The 10960-nt window shown below is 45.1% G+C and overlaps 1 protein-coding gene across 1 annotated transcript in view; it reads right to left on the bottom strand.

Moving 5' to 3' along the window:
* Positions 1-9629, bottom strand: part of POMGNT2 (protein O-linked mannose N-acetylglucosaminyltransferase 2 (beta 1,4-)) — a 10084-nt gene extending 455 nt beyond the window's left edge. The window contains exons 1-2 of the mRNA XM_010084708.1: positions 9413-9629; positions 28-1442 (exon numbers count right to left, since the gene is read on the bottom strand). Of these exons, the coding sequence (XP_010083010.1) occupies positions 28-1350 (1323 nt within the window). The 5' untranslated portion in view covers positions 1351-1442; positions 9413-9629. The remainder of the gene's footprint in view (positions 1-27; positions 1443-9412) is intronic.
* Between the last annotated feature and the right edge of the window lie 1331 nt (positions 9630-10960).

Genomic DNA, 10960 nt, shown 5'->3' with positions numbered 1-10960 from the left:
CCCCTGTGTGTCCTGGTAGGCACGGACCAGCCACTCAGGGTTGCGGCAGCAGAGGTGCCGTGGCACCTCTGTGTTCTTAATGATGCGCTCTTGCTCAGCTTTGTCCAGATGAGCAATCCCACCCTGATCCCAAGGTCTGTCCGGGTAGGTAACAGTGTCCTCCCTGTCAGTGTTCTGCCAGGCAATGTACTGCAGGTCCATGCCAGGAAGGGTTGCCAGGGTTTTGTAAGGGGTATAGTGTTCAGGGTTGATAGCATAAGGAAAGAGCTCCACCACTGTGGCACCTCTTGGCAGGAAGAGAGACATGACTAATTGGGCCCCATGCATGCTGACCAGCATGGACGCATTGCTGATCAACCGGACAATGTCAGAAAATGAATGCTCCTCTAGAGAGACGGTAATGGTTTTCATCTGAAACTCCTGAGCGAGAGCCAGGATTAGTTCTGCCTCATTTAGGATAAGTCTGTTGATTGTTCGACTGAACACTACAATGTACTCCTCACTGGAGCTTTCCTCCAAGCTGATGTTCAGCTTCTGCATCATGAATTTGGTGAACTGCCTGATCTCATTACCAGAAACCAAGATGTTCGCCTTCGGCCCTTGTGGTTGGACAAATCCGTACTGGTACCAGGTGGTGATTTTGGACAGTCCCACATACGATTTAGTAAAGCAGATGAGCCTGCCCAGGGTTTTAAGCTGCTCCTTGAGAAGTGGCTGCTTGTTACTCAGTAACTTGTAGAGGTCAAAGTGAACGCCTTCACTCCACCCTTCCATGAAAAAGAGCCGCGCCTCCAGATCTAAATCAGAGAACTGCTGCATAGTGTAATAAATGGGGAGGAGGTCATCATGAAAGACGTGCATCAGGTTGTCTGGGTTGAACCTGTTAGCAATCAGTGCCACATCGGGCACGAAGACTGGTTTTGGCATAAATTTCAGCGCAGCAGCTGGCAGCTCCACAAAGTTGAAATACTGGGTGTTGTGATCTTCTACTGAGGAGAGGTCGAGCAGAGCTGGCTGGAACCTCCGGGAGCCCAGGCTGGGCAGCATGACTGAGGAGTTGCTGTGAAAGTAGACAAACTCCTCAGCCTCAGTAGAGTAGCAGAGGGACTCAAAGTGGCAGATGCGGTCAGTGTGCATCCTGCCAGTGCACACCATCCTTGTACCATCCTCCACCAGTGCTTGGACAGCTGCATGGTAGTCAATCTGAACCTGAGAGAGTTCCTGAGACTGACGTGTGACGGCCAACTCCTGTTCAACCATGTAGGCATGCTCTCGCAGTTTGATGTATTTCCACAGCACAGCAGCAAGGACAGACACGAGCAGGGCATTAAACACAGCTGCTATGTTCATTCTGTAGCTAGATCCTAGCAGGATAACAGGCGGGGAATGCAGCGGAGAGGGAACACATCACTAACACTTCTTGACATGGTGAGGGCAAAGACCTGTGGAAACTAAAACAAGAAAGGAACCATTTAAACATCAGGTTTACAGCTCCACCATACATCACATTTTACGGACTATTCAAGAGAGTTTAGGCTTTTTTCAGCAATTTTTCCCCCTTCCAGGGAATGAGGGAAAAGAAGAAAAGAGTGTCAAAGTACTGCTCAAAACTGTTAAAAAAAAAAAATAAAGCAAACAGAATTGGGAGCTGCTCTACAGTAAGGCTTCCTCTCACATTTCAATTTCTACCCTTTTGGAGAAGAAAAAGTAAAAGAGTTTGAAGATGAGCTTGATGAAGCTTTGCCAGAAAAAAATGGTAGGTTCTCAGGGACTTTGTCTCACTGTGCTTTTTGCAGACCACTCCAACAGTGAGAGGAAAGAGAGCGCTGCAATCACCGGGCCACTCGCACAGGGCTTGGGAGACCTAGCTCCTTCTCTTCATCTGCCTTCCACATGTCTGTGAGTACCCAACACTGCCTCTCTCCTTTACTGTGCAGATAATACTAGTACAAGGAATACTGCCAAGTATAGATTTTGCTACACTCCATTCCAATATGAAATGTGAACTGGTGAACATAACATTCAATTTAATTTTACTGTGGGGTTTGGGGAGGACTTGCAGGTCTACGCACTGCCCTGTGGGACACTCCCACGTCACTCAGTTGTTTCTTTGGCTGCAATCTGGGATCAAAGGCTAGGAGCTGCCATTGTCTTCCAAAAGAAATATTGGCATGGGATTGAGAAGAGCTCCCCTCTTCATGCAAGGAACTGATGTTTCATTAAGCCAATCAAACCCTCATTTAGTGGGAGCCTGACTTGCACCAGCACAGGCAACTCTTGTACAAATGGGCATGTAATACATTTGAAGTGTATCCAGTGTTGATGTTTTCCCATCCCAACCTGAGAATCTCTTCTGTGCTGCTCCAAGGCCTCCCTGTTTCTTTTTCTATTATGGGAGAGATCCTGCCACTGTTTCCTTTTTATGTAGAAACACTACTGGCTTATATCAGAGTATTGATTATATTTTCAAATGTGAACTTCAATTGAGATAATGATTCACCTACAGTATTTATGGGCTCCAATTTTTATTATGCATCAAGGTTCACTGCTAGTCAGGCTGTAAGTAATTGCAGCCATGACTCACAGGGAACTTTAGGAGGAGAAATTTCTAACTGGTACATATACCTGATTAGACTGTTTCTAACTGCAGTTTAAACTCCCTTTGATGCAAGTTTGCAGGGAGGGAAAAAAAAGCAGTGTCTCAAGCACATGCACTGACATCCCTAGCAACAGTCCCTCAGCATTTCAACCCAAAGACACTTGTTCTTACATGGCAAAGTGGAGGCAGACAGCAAGGCATATTTAGGACCAATGCAAACACCTCTTCTGTCACCAAGGGAGTTATTTTGAAAAGAGATATTGCAGCCTAAAAGCTTAATCCTGAAATCTGGTTCATGCAGCTTGGAACTGAATAGAGAATCATTCATGGAATTCAATGAAGTCAGAAGGGATCCCTATAAGCTTGTGAGATCCCAACAGCCTGCAGGATCCCTGTCTCAGGAAGAACTGAAGGTATGTAGGAGACTGAATAATGCCAAAGAAACAAGTGCTAGCTGTAAGCCACACATTCAAAAAGTGGTCTCTGGGGTTCTGAGCAACAAATTCACGCCAATTTCAGAGCAGCTCTAGCTACTCAAATGGAACAGAAATGAAATCCACCGCCTTTGGCAAGTGGTCTGAAAAACTGTCTCACTTAGCAACTCTGTTAAAGCAAGCAGCAAATTAAAAAGATGTTTTGATTTCAACCATGGAAAAAGAAATGGGAAGGGACCCAGAGTTGTCATCTAATCACCAGGGCAGGATCAGCTCTCCCTAAACCACTCCCCAAAAATGCTTATCTATCTCATTCTCAATACTTATTCCTCTCTTCAGCCAGTCTCTAGCAACAAAGGCATGAAGGACTACAATACGGTGTTTCCCAACGCTTGGCCTTTTTTTCCACCACAGCAATTTAACCCTGATCTTGTCCCAGGTGCCACAGATATCCTGCACAGACGAATTATGGCTGTCACATCACTTCTCGATCTTTCCTGCTCTATAATAGGGGATGACTGTTGCTCCTGATAGCTTTGCGACTCTCCATCAGGGCTGTTCCATGGACAACCTTGAATGGAAACCTACCAGGGACAGAGGTGTATCACTTGGTTAGGCTCTACTAATACAACCAAACCAGTTTTCAGGAAAATAAATTACTCACGGAGAAAGATCTTAAGTTATTTTGTTGGTATCAGATTTCCAAAGCTTCATTTTACTTCTTCACTACCTTTAAAAGACATCTAATGATAGCATCCAACTCTCCAAATAACCTCTCCACTACAGACCTCCAATCTCACGAGCACAGCTTTAAACGACTTCAGCAGCATTACCAAGGCAAGGACCAAGCCCAGCTCAAGCAGTCACGTGCAAAGCCTGCTAGTCAGTATGTGAAGGCAACCTTTAACAATCAAGTCCTCCGCCACAAGCACACACTTCAAATGAAGGCCAGCCTGTGGGCACTCTGAAAGTTAACTACTGCAGGTCAGAAGAACAAAGCACCTACAAGTTCAACAGAGCCAATGCGAGTCGAAAGAACTTGGCAGAGGAGGAAAACTACATGGCCTCTTTATTATTCCAGTATGGCAGGGAGACTGTATATGTGTGGGTGTTTCAAAGGCATCAGAAGCCAGCAGCCCATAAAAACACCACTGATACCACCTGCATTTCACGGGCATCTCAGTAGTGGAGAGCTCCACCAACCATTACAAATCCCTTGAGCCAAAGAGGCCTCCTTGGCAACAGCCTGTTGTAATGTTTCACCCCTGACTGATTTGTTGTCTCCCCTCCAGCCCCAAGGGAAGGGCACAAGAGGCACTTCAGAGATGCAGCCTGATGGATGCAGACAATGTTCACAGGTTAGCAGTTTTCATTTCAGACTCCACTACAGCAACATCTGCCAAATGTCTACAAAGGAACAACTCAGCTTTTTAATAAAGAGCACCTTAAAGGCCCTCCTCCATCTCTTCCCTCACTGCAGCTCTTTCACTTCCCTGCACTTAGCTGCAGTGAGCATACATGCCTTAGCCAACCAGGTGTCAGGAATGAATGTTAAAAGCTAGCAATGCTAAAGGAATCCATCTTCATTGCTGCTCCTCATTGCCAATTCATAAATCTTGGTTCAGGCTGCTTGGCTGAAAGCTGCTTTTGATGGAAAGCAGGGGATGTGGACAGGAAAGGGTGTCACAGGCAGAACTGAAAGGAGAATTTCACAGGTACACTGGGGACAGTCGTGATTCTTTGCCTGTTTCCCCACATTTTATCATCCACCTTTTTTTTTTAAGCTGACACTTTCAGTGAACACAGACCTTAGAGACCTAAAATCTTTGGTCCTTCAGGGAGTGACAGAACATAAATAGCAACAAGCTGTCCTGCTGTTTGCTTTTATAGACCCAGGAGAGGCTGCACCAAGGGGGAAATGGCAAGCAATCACTCTCCAGGTCCCCTGGTTCCTCAGCCCCCCAGGCTGAGGTCAATCATTAAGTGCTGTCAGCAGCAATCGTCCTGGGATGGGAAACTTTCCCAGGAAGAAGCAGATAACTGTGAAATAGGTGAAAGCATTTACTCTTCCACCTGAAAGACAGCTGCTTCACAATAAAAGGAATTTCATTACTAAATCTCCCTCAGAAAATGGGTCTAGATGCCACTCCTCTCCCATGGTGTCATCAGAGAACATCTTAAGAACTGAAAAGCACTTGCAGAAGTGCCGATCTGCACACACTGCTACTTTCCTTAATAGCAGAGTCCTCTGTTCTGTTTCTTTCTATATATAGGTCAGCATCTAGGTCGTTCACACCCCCAGCTACCCACAGACAATCCACCCCATTCGTACCATACTCATTCACGCTCTGACTTCCCAGTGACACTGGGATAACCACAGCTTTGCTTCATGCAAGCAATACACCCCAGTTACCAAAGAAATCGCATGGAGTGAAATTTTATTACTCTCTGCTTTGAAATGCTAAAGCACTATCCTTCAACAACAGAAGACGTGACAGCTGATAGACTAGAGCCTGTCCAGAAGAGACACGTACGTAAAAGCAGCACAGAGCTGTTCGCTGCCAAGCTGGCAGAGTGCTGCCCCATGGGAGGGGATGGGAGGTGCCCTTTAGGACTCACAACAGAGGCAGGCTGCAGGAGAGGAGCGGGAGTGAGAGGAGGAGACAGAAGCAGCAGATTTCCTTGGCAGTAATGCTGATGGGGTAGTGTGACAGCTGACTTACAGTGCCATACGGTCAAAGATGGGGAGCTCAACAAACACACTGGTATAGGGACAGCTCAAGACTTTGCAAAGGAAATAAGAGCACTTCCCAAGGCTTGCAGCTCCGCCTACATGGATGCTGCTCCAGAGGCTAAGAGGCTGTGGGAGGGACTCTGTATTTGGTCAGCTCATCTTTGCTCTTTTTTCAAGAGATCACAGGCATGAAGAGCTTACCCCATTGTCTTCCTTCACCACTGCTCACTTAGCAAAAGGGTCACAGCTTCATCCTCTCAGCCCAGCTGCTGCTTCTCTAACTAGCATTGACTACAAGCGAGCAGGTAAAGCCTTCAGGAGCATGCATCTGGTGTGCTCAGCAGGCACCTCTGGCAGACACCTTGAGCATCTCACAGGTCCATAGTACTCTACTGGAAATTTGAACAGAATAGCACCTTCTCCCTGTTAACTGCTGGTCATCTGATATTATAAACACCCTCAGGAAGTGGGAAAGCAACAGGAAGTATAGATGGGGAAGCTGTTCTTCATCTCTTGTTAACATGTAGAGAAGATGAGAGCGGGTGGCATGGGAGAGCTGAATTTCTACTAATAGGCAGTTGGCATAAGGGACTGTTTGGATTCATTTAAGAGATGAGTTCTGTTGTTCTTTTTTTATTTAAGAAGCTAGGGTAGGATGAATCACTACTTTACAGCTATTAATATGATGGACAAAGCCCACACAATAACAACAACAAACAAGACAAAACCATACACTCCTAAGACACCCAGAGGAACAAAACATGAACTTGATGAGGGAGAAAAAGGGTCACTGGAGTGAGCAGCACGTCTAAAGGGGGATCACTCAGTGCTGCAGGTATTAACAAAATGGGAAGTGCTCTTTTTGTCTACTTAGGCCTCGCCAAGCTTTTGTTACCAACTGACCAAGCACTTCCCAAGCCAATGCTCAGTTTTCCAGAGCTACAGGAGGCTAAAAAACCCTCACAAAATGGGAAAAAAAATCATGAAGGACACACATTTCCAGAGAGCATCACCACTCTGTGCACAGAGAGAAATACCACTACACAGAAGCCAACTTGGGTTTGGCTCAGCTGACCAGCTCCCCGCAGAGCCTGCCAGTCACGGCAGCACTGTCCACGCAGAGCTGTCTCCACAGTTCCCAGAAACGTGGCACAACTGGAAGCAGACTGTGGCTGCTCCTGCCACAGGACAGGGAAGGAGTTGGGGCAGAGCTACACGGGCAAGAAACAGGCAGGGGACCCTGACCCTTCTTCTTGTTACGGCAACACAGTGGGAGGGGTAGGAGCAGATATTCCCTCCTCAAGGATATCTTCCCCATTAGCACTCCCTGCCCCTGGATCCATCTCTTACTAGGCTGGCTTTCCAGGACCAGCACAGGAAAAGTAAAGCGTGCAAATATTGCACTTCACACTTCCCCTGCAAAATGTCTTTCTTCTCCCATCCCTGATGCAAAAGGCTTAGCTAAGGATGCAGTATATGTGATACATGCAGTTTTAAATACCTACTTCATTCATGCTCAAAGCAGAAGTTGCTAGAAGGCAACTTTCCCGATTGGAAGGAGAGGGAGTTAGGATTCAGCAGCCAAGAATTGGCTTTTATTCTCATCTGTCACAGATTCCCACAGAACTACAAGCAAGTCAATCCCCACAGCCCAAAAGGCTGTTATCATCTTATACGCTCTATTTGTTTAATGAGACACATATATCTTTCACAGTATATATCACATTAAAGAAAGGATGGTACACTGAATGACTGATATACTGGAACATTTTCTTTGTAAAAAGCAGCCAAGTGTAGAAGTGCTGACTTTTTAAACAGGAAAAGAGCAGATTCTTAAAGGGAGCAAACCCAGCAGTTAAAGCTACAAATACCATTAACAAAGCCTGATACAAAAAGGGAATATGAAAAATAAGAATACCTTAACTCTGCAGCCTCAAGTGGAGTTTCAAATACAAACTTTATTCAGAAAAAATAAAATCAAAATATAACTATTTAAAAAAAACAGTTTGACAAAAACTTCAGGTATCTACAGGCAGTTGTAATCAAAATTAGCTTTATCTTCAGTTTTCATGGTTTCGCATAAGTTAGGAATAGAAAGCAAAACTCTAATTAAATATAATTTAGTACTTGTTGATACTGCTGTCTTGATCTACAAAAGAACAGGTAAAAAAACCAAACTTCCAACACTAAGTAGTCAATGCATATATGCAAACTACGAAACTGAGCTAAAAGCATGAAACTAAGAAAAATACTTCTTGGGCTTTTAAGGTCTGCATTTCCTAGATCTCTCCTCTGTCCAGAATTAAATGGAGTATGAAATCCTTTCCTCAAACAAAAAACTAGCCCTGATCTCCAGAAAATTCCCCTAAATATCACACATTTCTGATGAAGATAAATAAGGTGGTAGATGCAAGAAAAATGAGCTAAAAAAAAAAATTTTTTCTTTCAACTCTCAAGACTTCACCTTCCAACAGTTCCAAGCCTAAAGATGAAAGTTCAAGGTACTCAACCATGGCTAGACAGATGGGCAAGCTTAAGAGACAGAGTTTCTTTCAGCTGACCTTTGTTCAGCTGAGTATCCTACTGAAAACTATCAGGTTATATTCACATTAACAGCACTGTCATATGACTAAAAAAACCCTCTGTTTGCCTGCGTTCTTGCTGTTACTCTGTAAGCAAAATACCTTTGTCAGGAACAAAAATGTGTCAGAGCACACCAGGTTTCTCTTACTTCAGTGGTCTACTTAAAGCAAAGATAGAGTTGGGGTGGCTGAGGGGAAAATTTACTAATGGTGCAAAAATGAATTTAAAAGAATGCGATTTGAAATCCCAAAGTGCTGAATAAGATGAGCTTCAGGCTCTCCAACGATGCCTTTGGGCTTTAGCTGCCATTTGTTATTCTCTGCACTTTATCCCTTCTTTCTTTCTTCTCCAATGGGAAGAGTGCCTGTGTTATCTGGATACTGGGACTGGTGCTTAGCGGCATTTACAGTCTGAGCTTTCCCTGCTTCCCATCAGCATGGTGCCTGGGACTGCTCCTGTGTGCTGCAAATTCCAAGCAGGAGCCGAAACTGTTCGGAGCACAGCACAGCCAATAAGAACAGCGAAAATCACTCCTTGGTTACCACAAGCTCTATATTAGCATGTTTTTAGGGGAGGGCAAAAAAAAAAAAAAAAAAAAGCAATCACAAAGGAGCACCTGTCCAGTGAGAAATAAATTTCTGAAAACCTACAGAATTTAGTCCAAATTAAAGATATTGTCCCCATGAGACTTTTATTTAAAAATGTTAAAGCAAACCACCAGTGAAACAAAGAGGGACTACACAGACCTGGGATTACAAATGAACCACTGACCTCCTTCCCACACATGCACAGCCATAGAGAAGAGATTCAGTGAGAAGGTGCCGGGGGAGCAGGGAGATAGCATCAAAAAACATGCTAACCCTCCCTTCCCCCCAAAGTACACTGCAGCCAGGAGTGCCAACAAAACTGAATTCAGAGCCGTATGTGATCAGCACAGCAAACAGAGCACAGTTACAATAACACCCTGCAAAAAAACCCACAGTAATTCAGAGCATCTGCAACCTTTTTAATCTTGGAAGTGCTATCACTGGCAGATTAGTGTTTCAGCACATGCACGCATACCTGGTGTTGCTAAATCACAGGAAATGTTATCCAGTGCCTCTCTTTCACAGGAGAAAGAAAAAAGAAGACACCTTAAAGCTATGCCTTGCAGGAGAACGAATACTCTCCAGTCCTCTTCTTCCCCCACCACCATAAAGAAAATGAAAAAAACCGTATCTAACAGCTCTCAGCACAGTAACCCGTGCACCATCCGCAGACTGAACTACCTTTCTCCCCCAGGTCTGAGCATGCTCTCTGTCTGTCGGCAATGTCCTATCGCTCCAGCTGGCTCACCTCAATTTGTTAGCCTCCCAGAGGTCAGCCTTGCATGCAGGATGATTTGCTGCAGTATTCCTGCAAATCCCCAACGGGTGGCCACACTGAAACAAACATCATCCTGCCGTTTCACAAAGCTGAGTGTGTCTTGTCAGACAGATAGCGAACTGGTTTGGGGTGGGGGGCACATTTTAGAAATCCTGCTTTTGAATATCATTAATGCCACTACTACTCCAAACAATTCACACAAAAGAACAAAACAATAGGAGAGAAATTAAAGAAGTGTCCCTTGCTAGAGGACATGAAAGCCATTTGGCATGCTTTCTAGCAATTCCCTTGGCACCACGGAAACAATTTCCCAGCTGTGATGGTCAGCAAATGGCTTAGTATTGAACAAGGCTGTGAGTGCCCTCCTTCAGATATTCAGGGAACTGAATTTTCAAAATGAAGTTATCTTTTATGGTATAAACAAGTAATTCCAAAATACAAAGGCACAAAAATGAGGCAGAAGGTTTTAAGAGATTCTCTTACTGCGTGCAAGCTGAAGGTCATGGAGGCAAAAGTCTCTTACACCAATCTTAACAGAGCTTGAACCTGTGGAAACTGAGCAGCTTCTTGAAGATGGCAAACCAGGTGGTACTGACTGGGAACATGTCACGTCCTAATCCCGCAATTAGATAAGATATGGGGCATTCAAAACTCTCATCTAGGAGAGTCTGGCAGCTACAAGGTTTAGCATAGAATCACAGAATCAATAAGGTTGGAAAAGACCTCAAGGATCATCAAGTCCAACTGTCAACCCACACCACCTAACTCACTAAACCATGTCCCTAAGCACCACATCTACACATTTCTTGAACACCTCCAGGGATGGTGACTCCACCACTTCCCTGGGCAGCCTGTTCCAATGTCTGACCACTCTTCCAGTGAAGAAATTTTTTCTAATATCCAGCCTAAACCTCCCCTGGTGCAACTTGAGGCCATTTCCTCTTGTCCTATCACTTGTTACTTGAGAGAAGAGTCCAGCACCCACCACACTACACCCTCCTTTCAGGCAGTTGTAGAGAGTGATAAGATCTCCTCTCAGCCTCCTCTTCTCTAGACTAACCAACCCCAGCTCCCTCAGCTGCTCCCTGTCAGACCTGTGCTCCAGACCCTTCCCCAGCTTCGTTGCCCTTCTCTGGACCTGCTCCAGCACCTCAATGTCCTTCTTGTGGTGAGGGGCCCAAAACTGAACACAGGATTCAAGGTGCGGCGTCACCATTGCCAAGTACAGGGGCACAATCCCTGCCC

Source organism: Pterocles gutturalis, unplaced genomic scaffold (genome assembly GCF_000699245.1).
Source record: "Pterocles gutturalis isolate BGI_N339 unplaced genomic scaffold, ASM69924v1 scaffold8775, whole genome shotgun sequence".
Classification (NCBI taxonomy): Eukaryota; Metazoa; Chordata; class Aves; order Pterocliformes; family Pteroclidae; genus Pterocles; species Pterocles gutturalis.
This window is presented reverse-complemented; position numbering and strand designations above follow the sequence as displayed.